The sequence below is a fragment of the Vulpes lagopus genome, chromosome 15 (genome assembly GCF_018345385.1).
Source record: "Vulpes lagopus strain Blue_001 chromosome 15, ASM1834538v1, whole genome shotgun sequence".
NCBI lineage: Eukaryota > Metazoa > Chordata > Mammalia > Carnivora > Canidae > Vulpes > Vulpes lagopus.
The window spans coordinates 34,292,549-34,310,161 of record NC_054838.1 but is presented as its reverse complement, the minus strand read 5'-3'; the positions used below and the strand labels follow the sequence as shown (position 1 = coordinate 34,310,161).

Genomic DNA, 17,613 nt, shown 5'->3' with positions numbered 1-17,613 from the left:
GATAAAAATTCTTCAGAAATCTGGGTGAAGAATGAAACAATATTGAAAACACATCAGGAGGTATTTTATTTTATTTACTTTTTATTGGAGTTCAGTTTGCCAACATATAGCATATCACCCAGTGCTCATCCCGTCAAGTGCCCCACTCAGTGCCCGTCACCCGGTCACCCCAACCCCCCGCCCACCTCCCTTTCCACTACCCCTTGTTCGTTTCCTAGAGTTAGGAGTCTCTCGTGTCCTATCATCCTCACTGATATTTCCCACTCTTTTTCTCTCCTTTCCCCTTTAATGCTTTTCACTATTTTTTATATTCCCCAAATGAATGAGACCATATAATGTTTGTCCTTCTCCAATTGACTTATTTCACTCAGCATAATACCCTCCAGTTCTATCCACATTGAAGCAAATGGTGGGTATTTGTCATTTCTAATGGCTGAGTAATATTCCATTGTATACATAGACCACATCTTCTTTATCCATTCATCTTTCGTTGGACACTGAGGCTCTTTCCACAGTCTGGCTATTGTGGACATTGCTGCTATAAACATTGGGGTGCAGGTGTTCCGGCATTTCACTGCATCTATATCTTTGGGGTAAATCCCCAGCAATACAATTGCTCGGTTGTAGGGCAGTTCTATTTTTAACTCTTTGAGGAACCTCCACACAGTTTATCAGGAGGTATTTTAGTTGGACAGGACTTTACAAGGCATATTAAGTAAGTTTATTATCAGTTTGTTAATAAAATACTCCAAAACCTTTTTGTATTCTCCATAAAATGACATAGCTTTAAAGCTACAACATTTTGGAAAGACAAATTATCCTGTCTCTTATTGCTTTAGGGTTGAAGAAAATTAAAAAGCCATTTATCACCACCATCTAGGTCCTTTTTGTTGCATGTGTAATAAAACAGTTTCAATTCAGATGTTTAACAAAATTTTAATTTCACTCAGCAATAAGATTGCATCTTTTGGTACCATTCAAATGTCATTTTCTTCGGCAATAACCAGAGTCTTTTACTTGGAAAATCAGAGAATTCCTGGAAAAGAGATTCTACTGTTCTCTGGCTCAATTTTATTCAATGTCAGCATGATTTTTAGAAAGGTGATAGGGATGTTACCTCTCTTTAAATCTTAAAAAGTCTTGGTAAGATTTACCTCCACAGTTGCTTGAGTTGCCACGTTAGCCAAGCTGCCTAAGTACAGAGCGGTACCATAGGTTTTCTACCATATGACAGTATTTATCCAGCATCAGTGCTGTAACATGCTGCTGAGCCTTCTCTCCTATTCACCCGCCATTTACTGTCACTCGAATGCTCATAAATGTCCAGGGCTCACTAATAAAGTGGTGTGAATAGGACAGAGAAGTCCCGCTTTTAAATTGTCTCCATAAAAAAATGATCTTCTAAAGCCACTGACACACAAGTTGAACATATATGGTGAAAATAGTGGTTGCTATTTTATGAAAAACAAAACAAAACTGTTAGTGATTGAGGCACCTGGCTGGCTCAGTGATTGAGTGTCTGCCTTTGGCTCAAGGTGTGATCCTGGGGTCCTGGGATCGAGTCCGGCATCAGGATCCCTGCAAGGAGCCTGCTTCTCTCTCTGCCTGTATCTCTGCCTCTCTCTCTCTCTCTCTCTCTCTCTCTCTCTCTCTCTCTCTGTGTGTGTGTGTGTGTGTGTGTGTGTGTGTGTGTGAGTGTCATGAATAAATGAATAAAATCTTTAAAAAACAAAACAAAACTATCAGTGATATTCAGTGAAATTCAGCATTTCCTAACCAAACGTGTTAGATCCTCTATCTGAACTAATCACAGAGCTTTACTTTCACCTTTCTATAAGGCAGCATGATTTGTCTCAGAGGAGCAAGTACTTTAGAGCTAGCAAACATGGGTTCTCCTTTTGCTACCTACTCTAGCTGGGAGACCTTGGTCTTTAATATCCTTCAAAAATGGGCATAATGACTAGCTCTCATGTTGTTACAAAGTTTGAAAGAGACAGGGCATGGGGTCTTAAAGATAGATGGAGCTCAACCTATGGTTTTCATCATTCAAAAAAGCATTTATGAAGCATATTCATTCTGTGGGTCAGCCCTGAGCTGAGAATGTACAAATGGATAAGCCTTAATCCTTGCTGTGATAACATGCATAACTTAGCGGGGGAAAAATAGGCATATAAATAAATGGTGATGATTCTCAATCCTGGGTGCTATTTTGAATGTGTGGAAAAGATGGAATGGTGCACAAAACAGTATGTCAATTGCCCTGGGGTGGTGAAGGAAGCACATCATAGAATGCTTTACAAAATAGATGTTTCACAGTGTCTAGAAAAATGATAGCAGGAGAATGATGGCCATTTGTTAAGATTGGTTTTTTTTTTTAATACAAATATATTCTGAGCACTAAGCTCTGCAATGTTAAAAGCTTTAAGTTTTAGCTGTACATTTCTCCCATGATTCTTCTTACTGCAGTTCTCAGAATTCCATCTGGCTGGCCTCAGCCTGAGGAGCTGAAAGGGCCAGGCAGTGGTTACCTATAATTTGTTAGTCATGGTAGAACTAGCAACACACTGTCTGTGTAGCCAATAATATGGAATGCATGGAAGCTGCTTGGTCCCAAGGGGAAGATGTTTGGTGTTTTTAAAAATACCAGTTATTATCACCATTTGGTAGCTCCTAATACCCACTGCAAGTATCATCCCCTCAGGTCCTGCTTACACATTACTATCAGGGAAAAATAGAAATTCCCTTGTGTCTGTCGGTCTTTAGTATCAAATAATTCACTATATATGTCTTAGAAGAGTAAAAGAGTAATTACATATTGTAAAAAGCTCTGTCAGTTCAAAATTTACACACTAGAAGAAACTGGCTGACTTTGCATGTGTGGGGTCAAATTCTGTGAGCACTTCAAGGTATCAGCCACATTTAATTTAAATGTCACTAAAACTTTAAGTGGGACGTTACTGGAATAATACAGGGGAGAATAATAAAGTAATTAGTTTAAGGGAGTGATAAGTTAAAAGAGATTACTGAATATTTCTTTATTTTAATTATATGGGCTGGGCTAATGGTGAGGAAGCTATCAGGAATTCGAGTTACTCATTAATCTTGGTTAGCAAGCATCATTGATCTTTACCCAAAAAGGACTGTTGGTACTTTCTAAACCAGTATAATATATACAGCAAATGAAAGGATTGAATAGTTTAAACAAAAGAAACACAAATAACAAATAAGCAAATAGAAAAAAATGGTTGTTTTCACTAATAAAGAAATACTCATAAATCTGAAGTATCATTTTATATCTATTATCAATTTTTTAAGTTATAATGTTAGTACCCATAAGATTGTGGTGAAATTGATATATATGTATTTTATAGTACTTATATTATTTGAAAATATATTAAATGGAATATATATGTGTGTGTTTTCATTAATTGTATATTTTTACAATATAAAATATATTTTAATTTGATATTGATCACCAAATTTATGTTAGACTTGCAAATACACACCTTGTAGCACTGACTATATAACCAAAAGAAGTAATCTGAGTAATTATTCTTATTTAGTGCTAAATATGCTAAAATAGATATTCTGTTTAATCATATTAGTTTATTTAACAAACACTTACGTAGCTTTTGCCATGTAACAGACACTTTTCTAAACATTGTATTCACTGAATCCTTATAACAATCCCAGGAAGAAAACACTGTCCTGATCTCAAAGGTAAGAAATTGATATGCAAAGAGCTGTTGATAACTTGAGCAAGGTCACATTGATCCATGTGGTGGAGCTGGGATTTTAATTCAGGCATCTGGCTATATGGTCCGGCTCCTAAATGCTATGCTGCTTTTCAACTGTCAATCAAAACATGTTCAGGGAACATGCATAGTGCTCAACACAATAAAGGATGCCAGAAAACATAGGGCACAGTCCTTAACTTGAAGAACATTCTCTAGTTTTTAACTATAGTGCCCAATTCTGCTCCTTCAACCTCAGAAAAATATCATCCATGACAACTAAATACTATCCCAGAGAGATACCACTTCTTGTCCATAATGACTGAAGTTCTGGATGAAAATCTGGAGCCTACAGCTTGGCTCTCTGTGACAGTGTTAGTGTTTTCAGAAGTATGTGCTGAGAAATTGTGGAGCTGTGTGAGGGTGTCTAATGTCTGCAAACATTTGACTCAGGTTTCTCTTTATTCACACATTTGGGTATATATACCTTCATACCCTATATATATGTATGTAACTAACATTACAACTAAGATATTAAATCAATACTACAAACTAAAATTACACACTGAAACACATGTTAGCATACATTTTAACACATAGGAAATCTACGAAGCATTACTTTTTGCTATTGGATTGCTGTTGTACATATCTCAGATGAACCTCTATCTCTACTTTAAGAGTATTTTGACATTACAAAACACATTCTTATGAATCTGAAAAATTGTGACCATTTGGGGAATGATATAACATGATGATTAAGAATAATGGCTCTAGAATCAGACAGTTTAGATGTTATCTCAAGCACAGGTATTTACCACCTAACTTTGAATAAGTTTCCAAATCTCTCCATACCTTTGTTTCTTCACCTATTAATGGGACAGTGCATACCTCATAGGATTAAGAGAAGTAAACAAATAAACTTAGAAAAGGAATTCAGGAAATATGAGTGCTCACTGAATGACAAGCATTATAATTTTTATTGCAACTGCTTGTCTATAAAATGTCTATAAAACTGCTTGTCTATAAAAGTCTTATTACAATGCAAAATCCAAAATATGGATTTACATTAAATTCTAAGGTTGGTATGCAACCAGAAGCCTCATTTTTCAAGGTTTTGTTTTCACCCAATAGCTGAATTGTTAATTGTATAAGTAAGTGATACAAGTATAAATTATTATGAAATCTTATACTAATTAAATACTTCTCCAGTATTCAAATTCACTGTTTAAAAATTTGTCCTAAGAATGTTCTTCATTTAAAAAGTAATATACTGCATCATAATGAAATTATGAAAATTACCTCTTCCAAATATTTTTCTTTTCATGTGTTTCTGTCATTTCAAGGTACTTTTGAATAAGACATATTGAAATCAAATTATAAGGAAATATTAACCCCTTATCTGGAGAGTACCAGATTTTGGTGGACAATTCTAGTTATCACCAAGGAGCATTTAATCTCTACTGTATTTCTTTCAAGATTAGTCCTTTTCTCAACAATAGGACTGATAAGAATATACAAAGACATTTTAAATAAGTGATATGTGTTTGTTTGTTCTTTCTTTTGTTGCAGTCATTCTCAACACAGCACTGCAACCCGCCAGCCTTCAGTGACTCTCCAACGGGCCATCTCCCTGGAAGGGTAAGATATGAATGATATGGAGTCTTCTATTAAACTAAACCTCAGCCTCTTCACCAGGACATAAAGAAATTTTCTTTCTTCCTTCCTTTCCTTTCTTCCTCCCTTCTGTTAGCAAATATCTATAAAGCTTATGTTATATGCCAAGTACTGTGCTAGGTACTCTGTTTAAGATCTCTTCTTTCCCTTCAGAGGGCTCATTGTCTATTAGGAGTGGCAGAAATACAGACACATATTTGCATCCAGTGTAAGAATCACAAAAGAAGTACATGTAAGCAATTAATGAAAGATCCAGGAAGGACACCTGGCTGAGAATGGGCATCAGAGAAGGAGGTGGAAACAGGTCAGGATGGTTTCAGAGAAGACATAATTCTCAAGCTGAGAACTGAAACACCTATGGATATTTACCTGACAGACACTGGAAGGAAGGGTATTCTGAGCAGAAGAAAGGACATGTGCAAAAACATGAACACATGAGCAAGCATGAGGTGTCATAAGGCCACTAAGTGATTCATAGATTGGCCTAGGGGTATGTGAGATGGTGAGCAGGAGATAAGAATGGAGATGCTGGGAGCGTCTGAGTGGCTCAGTAGGTTATGTGTCTAACTCTTGATTTCAGTTCAGGTCATGGTCTCAGGGATGTGAGATCAAGCCCTGTGTCAGGCTCTGTGTTCAGCGGGGAGTCTTTTGTAGATTCTCTCTCTCCCTCTGCCCCTCCCCCTGCTCACACTCTTCTCTTGCTTTCTCCCTCTCTCTAAAATAAATAAATGAATCTTAAAAAAAATAGAATGGAGATGTTAGCTGTGAAGGCTTACATTTAGAGGACTTAGTATTTTGTAGTCTGAATTCCCTAATCAGATAAAAGCTGAAGGGGCTGGGGGTTAATATTTCCCCCGCACTTGTTGTATAATTATAGCTGGTTTAATTGAGAATATTTAATTGATTAATGTATAAAAATTAAATCATTTTACTTCTCCAATATCTGTTACCAACTTTGTTTCAACTCTATTTCTCAATGATGAGTAGGCTTCCTTAATGGCATTTCAATTTAAATCTCTAACTTTATTATTTATTAGTCCTTTCTATTTTAAAATGTTATGTTTTATTCATACTTCTGTCCCTCCTTTTAACATACTTAGGGCTTGGGTTCTGCCATAGTGTTCTGGAGTTGACAGGGTTATGGTCTGCTTTCTCTCTCATACTACCTCTCTAGGTGGTCCTTTCTCTTAGATTTCTCCTCTGGTAGTATTGAGGCAAGAAGAAAAAAAAAAAAAAAAAAGGAAACAGGGAGTGGCATTTCTTTACCATTCTACTGTGGCTGTTCCCTTTCCCTTGGTTATCTCTGGTGATGTAGCCTGAATGGATGGATAACCAAACATGCACCAATGATGTTAGGAAACTCTCACAGCTCCTCTAGACAAGTGGTCCCCTGGGAGACTCAGCTGTTTCTCCCACAGAACCCTTAGCAATAGCACACTATGCCTTGCCATTCACTCACCACTGCCTGAACCACAGCAATCCCTCCCATCCCCAGAATCCCCATTTCTCATCTCTCCTCAGCAGCTTCACACCAGAGGCTTGCAGGCTGAGCAGCAGCCATCTTTCTTCCCCCTTACGTGGAGCTTACCAAACACAGTCCTTACCTCTTTTCTCCTTGGCTGACCTTCTTGTCTTCTCTCCCCATGGTTCTTTTCTAACCTGAGTAGCAACAGGGCAAGGCAGCAAACTCCATGGCTAAATGGACACCCACCTAGGGGAGAGATGTTAGTCTTTGCTTTGTGGAAGAGCATAAATACATAAATACTTTTCATGCAGTTCCCTTTCTTGTCCTCAGCTAAGGAAAACCCTTGCATGTCCCGCAAACCATAAGAAAGTGAGCAAAAACAATGTGGCTTCTCCACGGGCCCTGCATTCCCCCCAAAAGGACTCGTCCTTCCCCTGGTAGCCCTCCTCCTCCATTTGTGATGGCAAAGGACATCAAACCACTTTAGTTCCTCTAGTAAACAAACAAAAACAGAGAGATAGAAGCAATAGGCTAAATATGAATTTAGCTCTGGAGAATTAAGTAACTTTTTCCTCAACAAGACAGTATCTTCATCGTAACATTTGTCCATTAAAAAAAAAAAAAAGGCATCGCAAGTTCTCAATCAATATTTCACAGCATTTGGTTCTGTAGTAATATTTCAGGTGGTCTAGATTCTCCTCTTTTTTTTTTTATTTTTTTTATTTTTTTTATTTATTTATGACAGTCACAGAGAGAGAGAGAGGGAGAGAGAGAGAGGCAGAGGCACAGGCAGAGGGAGAAGCAGGCTCCATGCACCGGGAGCCCGACGTGGGACTCGATCCCGGGTCCCCAGGATCGCGCCCTGGGCCAAAGGCAGGCGCCAAACCGCTGCGCCACCCAGGGATCCCGGTGGTCTAGATTCTAAATTGTAGTTAGACTCCCTGAGTAAATCTGGGCTCAGGAACTTACTAGCCGTGTGACAGGAAGTTGCTCCTTTTTTGTGTGTGTTTTTTTTCTCTTTTTTGCTTTTATATGCCTCAATTTCATCATCTGTAAAATGTACATACTTAATATTTCCTTACAGAGTTTTTTTCTCAAGAATTAAAGTTATATTATTTTTTATAATAGCATTGGCATTATATGTGTTTACTATAATATAGTAAAATGTTCATTGCTGTTGTTATACATAACATACACTTAATTTATCAGGTAGTAGAGTTTTATGTTCATATTTTTTAAAGATTTAATCATTTATTTATTTATTCATGAGAGACACAGAGAGAGAGAGAGAGAGAGAGAGAGAGAGGCAGAGACACAGGCAGAGGGAGAAGCAGGTTCCATGCAGGGAGCCCCATATGGGCCTCGATCCTGGGACTCTGGGATCACGCCCTGAGCCAAAGGCAGATGCTCAACCGCTGAGCTACTCAGACATCCCTTTACCTTCATGTTAAATAAGGATTCATTAAAACAGGGATTAGTGTCATTACTGTACTTTGGAGAGACATATTCCTATATACAAAGGTAATAATCATTTGTGGAAGCAATCCAAATCATTGAGTTTGCTTCATTGCTGAGTTTTTATATGTGAAAGTATTTTAATTTCAAAGATTATACTTAAATACTCATTAAACACAATAAAGAATAGTGTCAGTCTTTTCTATTTATCAGTATACCCTCAGCTCCAAAGGGAATAATATAGGACCAGAATAAGAAATGCTCTCACGTTTCTGGGATATATATCTCAGAACATTTAAGACAAAGACGCTACTACATAAACACAAGAGGAAATAGTCTCCCCAACCTGTGAACATTCTCCAGTTGCACTTGAGAATGCACATCAGTGGGCACCTGCAGTGCAAGTGTGTGTGGCCTTGTGACTGCACCATCCATACCACCCCTGCCGTTTCCTCTTTCTGGAAAGTGCCATAGTTTAGAAAAAAATATTCCATAAAACTTACTCATTACATTCTCCAAAGCACTGTGATCAGTTTTGAATTCTGCATGTTAAATCGGACATGTGGACTGGGCAAGGAAAGAACATCCAGAGGTAACAATGGAATGGGACAGCATTCTATCAAGAAAACATTGACAGGGTTAGGATTCTATAATATGAAGAAAGGAGCTCATCATTAATGATGAGATTACATTCAAAATGTGCAACTTGTTGGCAATAAAAATAGTTCAAATTCGTAGATGTTCCATCAAGGGAAGAGAAAAGAAACTAACATTTATCAAGTGGTTATTAGGTACCTGGTGTGTTCTCATTCTCTTTCTCTCTCCTAATCCATCTATCTATCTTCTCTAATTTTATTTCTAAAATAGTTATATGAAATAGGCATCCATTTTTCTCAATCTTGATTCTCAGAGAGGTTAATTAATTTTCCCAAGGACCCCTACCGAGAAAGTAGCACAGTTTGGATTTGAAATCAAATTCAACTCTGCTGTAAAACAGTACAGCATGAAAAGGCTTTATTGAATGGAGAGCACTGGTCACACCACTCATAAACTGCATCAGGATAGGTTGGATAGAGTGAAGAACTTCCTGGGACTTCCATTTTAAAAATGATAAAGAACTAGAACTGACTGTAGGAATCATTAAACAGTGATAATAACCCACCATCTGGCGTGGATTTAGAAATCCATGTACCTGGTAGGTAACTGAGGTATTTATGGTAGATGTGAGAGTATGGGGACTGAGCTGTCCACTGGTCTCTACTTCACCTTTCTTGTTCCTTACGAAGACTTCACTTAGCACACAGAATGGCCGTTATTCCACATAGTTATCATGAACATAGAGAAGATTTCCTCCAACTAGTCTAAATAATGGCATTTTCTTCTAAAGCTATTTCCAAATCTTTTCTTCCTACTCACAGAACCTTATTAGCAGTTTCCCAATAAATATTTTTTTAGTCTTTTGCATTGTTTTCCACTTAAGTGCAATGACCTCTGTGATAATCACAATCAGCAATTCTAATTCTGTGCTGAGAACAAAATACAAGAGTGACTCCTTTTCTAAAATCAAAAATGGTATTCTCAGCTATGCTCCATTGTTTTAACAGATATAAAGCATTTTGTCTTATACTTAGCAAATCATGCACTATGAAAAATATTGTGTTCCCAGCAGTCATGGAAGAAAACTGACTCTGAAATCAAAGAATTGGTTTTGAATCCTGGCCCCTCTGCCATCTGTTGTTAATCTTAAACAGGATCTCCCCCTCTGTAAGCATGAGTTTCCGCCTTAGCCAGGAAGGAGGATAGCACAAGACTCACTAGCTTTCTGCAGAAGTAGCAGGTACATATTAGACCCTCAGTACCTTCTAGCAGAATATATACTTAGTCTAAGTGTTCTGAGAAAATAAAACTTTTATAGCCTAAATTAGTTTGAAGACCCACATTGGAGACCCTCATTGAACACTTGCCATTATGTATGTATGTATATGTGTGTATATGTGTATAATTTTATTTATATAGATATAAAACATTTCTGTATATAAAATAAAATACTGGAGGTAGAAATAATTTTGCATTGCTGGAATGTTTAGAAGGGGATACCTCAGTAATTCTCTACAAGGCTCAAAACACTAAATTTGATGCTATGCTAAGTGTGCCCAGCTGGTCAACAGAGAAATAATGTGTCATACAATCATTGTTACTGAGCACATAGTGGGAAAGTCATTTTTCACTCTGTGTAGGCCAATGGGTCTTTAGCAGGATTCCCATTAAGGTGTTATACCACTGAGTGGAGGCAATCAGCTGAAATTGGAAATTTCATTATCTCAAAACTTCCCTTCCTAATGCTCTCATGAAAAGCAACTACTTAGGATATTTTTCAAATGAATGTACTTTAAAAGTCTTTCTGTTTATATATTTTTCATCTAGCTGCTATTTACTTGACAGGAAATAAGTGGGAATATTTCAGATTTCCAGTTAATTTGATCCATGAAGACAACAAAACTGTCTAATTAAGCCTCCACCTAGAGTTACTGCTGTTTTTTAAATCGATATCTGAATCATCTTTAACTACGCCAGGCATAAGGAAGCAGAAGAACATCCCCATTCATGGTGTGATCTCCTTGCTTCCGGTTTAAGTTGACAGATACAGCCCACCACACCTTCATCTCTTCTTCCTCCTGGGACCCCATTAAAAGGACACTAGAGGAATAAAGAAGGGACAGTCCTGTAATGGTAAAGGAAGTAGAAGAAGCATCAAAGGCCAAAAGATTCCATCACACTCTGGATGACAGAAAACAGATGGATAAACAGAACAAAGCAGTCCCAGCCTTAGATCACCTGCGGAGGCAGAGCTCTCATATTCTGCGTAAATGCCATCTCCTAGAGTTCTGTTTCCAGGGACACCACCCACAAAAAGGCCCACCACAGTGCAGCAGCGTTACATGCAGGAGCTCAGGAGGTGGCAGGACTGCCTCGCAGAGCCCAGGAAATTCAGAGACTTCAGAATAGTGACAACAGATGGAACTGAGAGCAGAGTCTGAGAATAGGACAGAGGATGCCCCCACTCAGCAAGCACACGCCTGACACAGAACAGCTGCCAGGCAAGGACCCACCACCAGTCAGAAAATGAAGGCCCTTCTCTACAGAAACAGGGTTTCTTCTGAGGAGCCTAGCTAAAGTAGTTTGCATGTTGCCCACACAGCGAGCCCCTCATGGTGTGCCAGTTAGGGGGACAGTTTCCAGGTTTGCTTACCTAACCTGAAGCCTGTCGTTGAAAAAGCCTTGCCCCCCTTATCTGAAGCATCTCCTACAGCCTTTCTGCTATTTTGTCATTGAGTATGAACAGCCAACCATAAGTTACCAAATAACAAAACCCATAAAATGACATAAACAAGATTAAAACTCACATGCACAGAGAAAAAAAAACAGTAAACTTATGAAAATAGAAGTAATTCTGGGAACAAAATAGAAATTAAAGGCTCTCTTATAATCATGTTTTTAACAATAAAGAGATCACCACTAGAATTAGAACCAAAATGGTTAAAAATGATTGCTTCTGGGGAGGGATAATACAAACTGAACTTTGAGGAATATATTTGGAACCAGACAGAGGTTTAAAAAAAAAAAAAAAGGAAATCATGTGCAAAAACCTAAAATGCTTGGGTAACACTGCAAAGAGGAAATCTCTTCAGCTAATAACCCACCATCTGGAGTGGAGTTGGAGATCCATGTACATGGTAGGTAACTGAGGTATTTATGGTAGATGTGAGAATATGCATCCTTTCATCCACTAGAAGGCATGTGCTTTGTTTTATCTTACCTTAGGAGATCATTTAAGCACCACCATAGAAGCAGATTTCTAGCCTGGATGGCTCAGCGGGTGAGCATCTGCCTTTGGCTCAGGGAGGACATGATCCTGGGGGTCCAGGATTGAGTCCCACATCGGGCTCCTTGCAGGGAGCCTGCTTCTCTCTCTGCCTATGTCTCTGCTTCTCTGTGTGTCTCTCATGAATAAATAAAATTGAAAAACAAAAAAGCAGATTTCTCCTAACTGGCATTTTCACCCCAGTAACATAGCTGCCCTGGAAGTTGTTCACCACTCCCTACAAGTAGCACTTAACAAGAAACTAAACTACTATCTTCAGTGATATTATACAAGGAATTCTTTACGTGGATGGTTTGTCCTATTGACCCTAACTAAATATCTCTCTCAAATAGAAAAGTCTACACAAGTATCCCAAAAGATAATCAAAAAGCAGTTGTTTCTGTAAACAAACATATCTAGGGGAAAACCCATCTTCTCAGGTTAACTATTCTGTGTTGGTATCATTGTCATTCTTTCTTAGAAGGACAGGCCTATCTAGATAGGAATAGCCATGAACCTCTGTTTGACACAAGAGACCCCTTCTCTATACTCTAAGATCTCTGGGCTCTTAAAACCATGGCACCACTGGGGCCAGGGAGCCTCTGGTGTTCCCATATAGGGCCTGAAATGGTGTGCTTTCCAAGGAAACAGAACTCTGGGAACAGAACCTTGGCTGGAATCATTGGCTGTCTTGTTCTCTTCCCAACTCGTTTTGCCTTGATGGGAAAAACTTTTTTATAGCTAATGTGCTGCAGATTTTTCAAGATGATGTTGACTTAAAATAGTCTTCTTAGCCTAAGTGCCTAGAAATTCAGTTTCAAAACACACGGTCACTATAGAAAGTGCAAGCATTATTGACCTTTTCTCAGATCAGGAAATCTGTGTTCTAGCTTCAAGTTTGCCACCTCTTACTATGTGATTTTGAGCAGACCCAATCACCTCATATGCAAAGCATAAGGTTGAGTTAAATAATCAATGTCTTAGATTCCTTACAACTCTAACATGGTATAGTTCAATGAGTTTTGGTGAAGAAAAGTTTGGCTTCTGAACTTCTAGGGATATTTCAAAATGTGAAGCATAAAGGACCATTGGGCTCTAAACAGCTGGCCTTTAAGGGCAGTGGTTTGGGTCATCTCTACACTCACAGACCCAGCCATCCTTCAGGATTCATAATCAGTTTGAATATTCAACTTCTTTCCTTACCCTGAAGTCTGTCCAACACATCTCCTTACCCTGATCCTCAAAAGCAGTGCTAAGCGGTGTTTCCCAGAGTAACTGACCAAGGCCTAGTATGCTGAACTGCTTTCAAACTTGAAAGAGAAGCTTTATTCAGGTCATGAGTTGCTAGAGTCACTGGTCAAAAATATGAACCTTTGTTAACCACAGAAATATAAATAACCTCACCAAAATAGGGGGTGAAGTTGCATTAAGTGGAGAGGATTTTTGTGTATCTCTAGGATGTATATAGTTATTGCTCTCTTCTTTAATTTGCTCTCCTCCTAGCTAAAGAGTTTATTTAGGGAGAATGTAGGAAAAAGACAAGCAACTAGGTGATTTTTAGAAATGCTTAGAAAAAATCAAATCCCTCCTGTCTCTCCCCAAAACATGTTTGCTTATTATTTATAGTGCAGTAAAGACAGTCTAGCCTCTTGGGTAAGAAAGCTCTAGGTGAGAGTCCCAGCCTTTCTTTTGTTGCTAGGTCCCCTACTGGGGGAAGGAAGGAAGTTTACAGACTCCTCCTCTCATCTCCAGAGGGAAGAGGGACCTTCAGAGCTTAAACCTCAGAGGACACATTAAGATTCATTCAGAACAGCAGATAATTCCAGAACATGTTTCTGTAGTTCACACCATGCATATGCTTTTCATTCCTCCTCAAGTTCCTGCAATTTCCACGTCTGCTCCTAGTGGCGCTATCAGCTATTTTCCTTAGCTCCACTTCCACTGGCCTTACTGCTTCTTGTTTTCATTTTCTACTTATTAAGTAAGAAAAACATCCTTCCCTTGGCCTTGTAATCTTTCTTCCTTACATGTGTAGAGTTGAAAGTATAAAAGGTGTCATCACAGCAAACTTTAAGGATTGCCAAAAATTTATCAGTGTTGAAAACATGCTGAGACTGCAGAGAACTAGGGCATATTTAAGTGCTGCCAATTCATGGGATCCTAATTCTCTCCCAGGACCTGGGTTTCTAACGCCATCTACTGTTGAAATGACAACTGTGGAAAAAAACAAAACTAAAACCAAAAAAATGTCCACTTTCTTGTATACAACAGATAGAAGTTTTCAGATTTGGCATATCAAGTAAAATACCAGCATAGATTCTGGGAGTTGACAAGGAGAAGCTAGATTTACATTCTTTCAGCTAAAGACTTTTATAAACATTAGCCACCATTATTATCATTATTCCATCAGAGAAAAACTTCCTTAAAACAGTAAAATAGAAAAGACATAATGAAGGGGCACCTGAGTGGCTCAGATGGTTAAGTGTCCATGTCTTGGTTTCACCTCAGGTCATGATCTCAGGGTCCTGGGATCACACCCCACATCGGGCTCTACACTCCAGAGTCTGCTTGGGATCCTCTCTCCCTCTCCTTCTGCTCCTCCCAACCACAGCACATGCTTGCACATGCTCTCTCTCTCTTAAGTAAATAAATCTTTTTTAAAAAAAAAAAAAAAAGGAAAGACATAAAATAAAGAATATATAGCATTCTATCATAAAAGCAGGCCATTTGGAGACAATGACAGCAAAGTCCAAACAGGATATTTTCTGTATTCAAGTGCTTAAAATATAACATTAAATATTACCTATTTAATAGCAGCTGATATAAGTGCTTTATGTGGATCTCATCTAATTCTGACAACAATTATTATTATTGTTTATGGGCACATTATCCCGCTTTATGGATGGGGACAATGAGGCTTAGAGAAGTTAAAGGTGCTACCCGAGGTCACACAGGTAATAAGTGGCAGAATTGGGATTTAAAGCCACATTTTTAAATCACCGCCTTTTCCTGCCCTCTCAGAATTATATGTGTTTTGTTATTACAAACTGGCTGATTTGGAGGCCCAAGTAAGATGTTGCAATACGATATGGAACTCCCTGTGATGCCTGAGGTTTTGGAGGTTTCTGTCATTATACAGATTGTCAAAAATTCAGTTTTCATATAAGAACATTAACAAAAAATAGCACAAGCCCCTCACTGTGATTTCACTTATCTTGAAATGTGCTGAATTAGAAGTGGAGGAACCCTATTTCCATACTGTTGGCATCATCTGTTCTACCCAGCAGGACCAGGAAGAAAGCCAGGAGTGACAGGTCAGGAGTCTGGTTATCAAGAGCTGCTGGGCTATTCCGTTCGGTGGCCTTGCACATAAAGGATGTTCATTGCCAGGCAGCTGGAATTTATCTTAGAAGGATGCCACAGAATCCACTGGGGAATTTGGTTTGTTGGGGTTTTTTTTATATATAAATAGTTCTTATTTTCTGTGCATAGTTCAATGCCAAGATGGTTACTTACCCCTGCATGTCTTCTTTGGAAACCTTTTTAGTTTTTAAAAAAGCGTTTTAAAAAAAAAAAAAAAAAGCGTTTTAATAAAGGACTCAAAGTAAGTTGTGAATAAACTTCTTCATTATTATTATTATTATTATTATTATATAATTAAACGTACAGAAAATAGTATGCTGCCTAATATCCAACTAGAATATTGCCCCTCTTCATCAATACTCTTAATTATTAATGCTAATGATAGTAGGATCACTCATGATGTTGATTGAGATAGCATTAAAGAGCTAAAGAGCTAGTTAACCTACTGAATGAACCAAGGAGGAATTTTTTTAAAAGCACCCAGTCATAGGTTTGTCAAGCTAGTAAAACTGCATACAGGAAACCTACTCTCTGACAGGATTTAGCTGCCTAAACTTGCAGAAAGACTTCTCAATCACAAATCTCCTAGTTGTAATCCTGGCACCACCTTATATTTGTACCATTATCCTTCTTTGAAAACTACCCTTTTACTTTATCTTTCTCATATTAAAGCTACTCTTAGTGACTTGCATGGATTTGTGCCCAATCAATAAAGTTAATTGGGAATATAATGATGAGCCATGCAGACACTACCTCGCCCTCAGTCTGACAGGGAGAAGCAGATATTAATCAAATAATAACCCAAACAAATGTAACTCTGTGACTATGTCAGGTACTATGAAAAAGTGGCCTGTGATACCTGGAGTGCCTGTAATAGGTGATCTGCAGTAGGGGACCGGGAGGTTAGGAAGGTCATGAAGGCTCTCATATGAACAATGAGTAGGCTTTAATTAGGCAAAGAGAAAGTGTCATCTTTAATGGCTGCACAAGCAGTGATTACAAATCTGTCTGGATGTATTTCTGAACTGAGCACTGACTAGAACAACATGAAGTCAGTAGAGCTTGCCATTTAGAAATTTATAATGAGGAGGCTGACTCATGGTTGACTTCCTCCTCCAGAGAGGCCATCTGATGGAGATTTCCAGTTGCTTTATCAGAACTGTATGGTCTGCAGAGATGTGATTTTCTGAATCTCATCTGTGATGATTCTGCTATTCCATTGGTTTTTGTTTGATGTGTTTGTTTATCTGTCTGTGTGCCAAAATTTTGAGATCCTCCCTTGCCACCACTTCCTCCTCTGCTTCTCTTCTTCTACTTCCTTTCCTTGGCCTCTCTCACTCTATTTTTCCTTCTCTCTTCCCTCTTTTCCATAACCTATCCCCTCTTCCTCCTTTTCTTTTGATTCTACATTCATTTCTTTTTATTTTTTTGGATCCTCTCTTCTTTTGCTATTCACCCTGAAAATACTAGGCTTATGTTTGTACAGTGTATTATAATTTACAAAGAAATCTCATGGACATTATTCTATTTGACCCAATAACAATATCATAAGAGAGTCTGGGTAAGCATCATTTATTCTGTTTGCAGATGTGTCACAAGGTAGGTGACTTCCTCAAAATTGTGTGTCTGGGAAGGGGAGGAACTTTGACTACAAACCAGATGCCTATCACCCAGCCTCACACTGTCATCATTAGACCATCCTACCTCAACACAAATGTCAAAGGCATCCCAACCACATTTTTTAGTCATATTGACAGAGGAGATCCTTCATTGTCCTGTCTTTATTATTCACAAAAATGAGTCTAGACAGAAATTGTGGTCAGAGCGGTTTTTTGGTTGCTCATCCATCACATGAGTAGGAACAGCCTCAGTCTCATCTGATGAATTTTTACTGGACATTGCATTCGACCATGAATTGAACCCGTTGTAAAGAATTATTTCCATTATATTTTTTTACTTTGCCTGGCTGTGACCTGGGAGGTGGCATGGCGATGGAAAGCAGGGAATGAAAATGATTGCTTTGAGTCTTATTTATCACCTTTCATTAGACTACTCATCTT

General features: G+C 38.3%; 1 protein-coding gene across 20 annotated transcripts in view; it reads left to right on the top strand.

Annotated features, from left to right (window-relative positions):
* Positions 1 to 17,613, top strand: part of DLG2 (discs large MAGUK scaffold protein 2) — a 1,981,735-nt gene that overhangs the window by 1,582,899 nt on the left and 381,223 nt on the right. For all 20 annotated transcript variants that reach the window (XM_041730223.1, XM_041730222.1, XM_041730221.1 and 17 more), the window contains one exon: positions 5,304 to 5,372. In XM_041730223.1, coding sequence (XP_041586157.1) covers positions 5,304 to 5,372 — 69 coding nt within the window. The remainder of the gene's footprint in view (positions 1 to 5,303; positions 5,373 to 17,613) is intronic.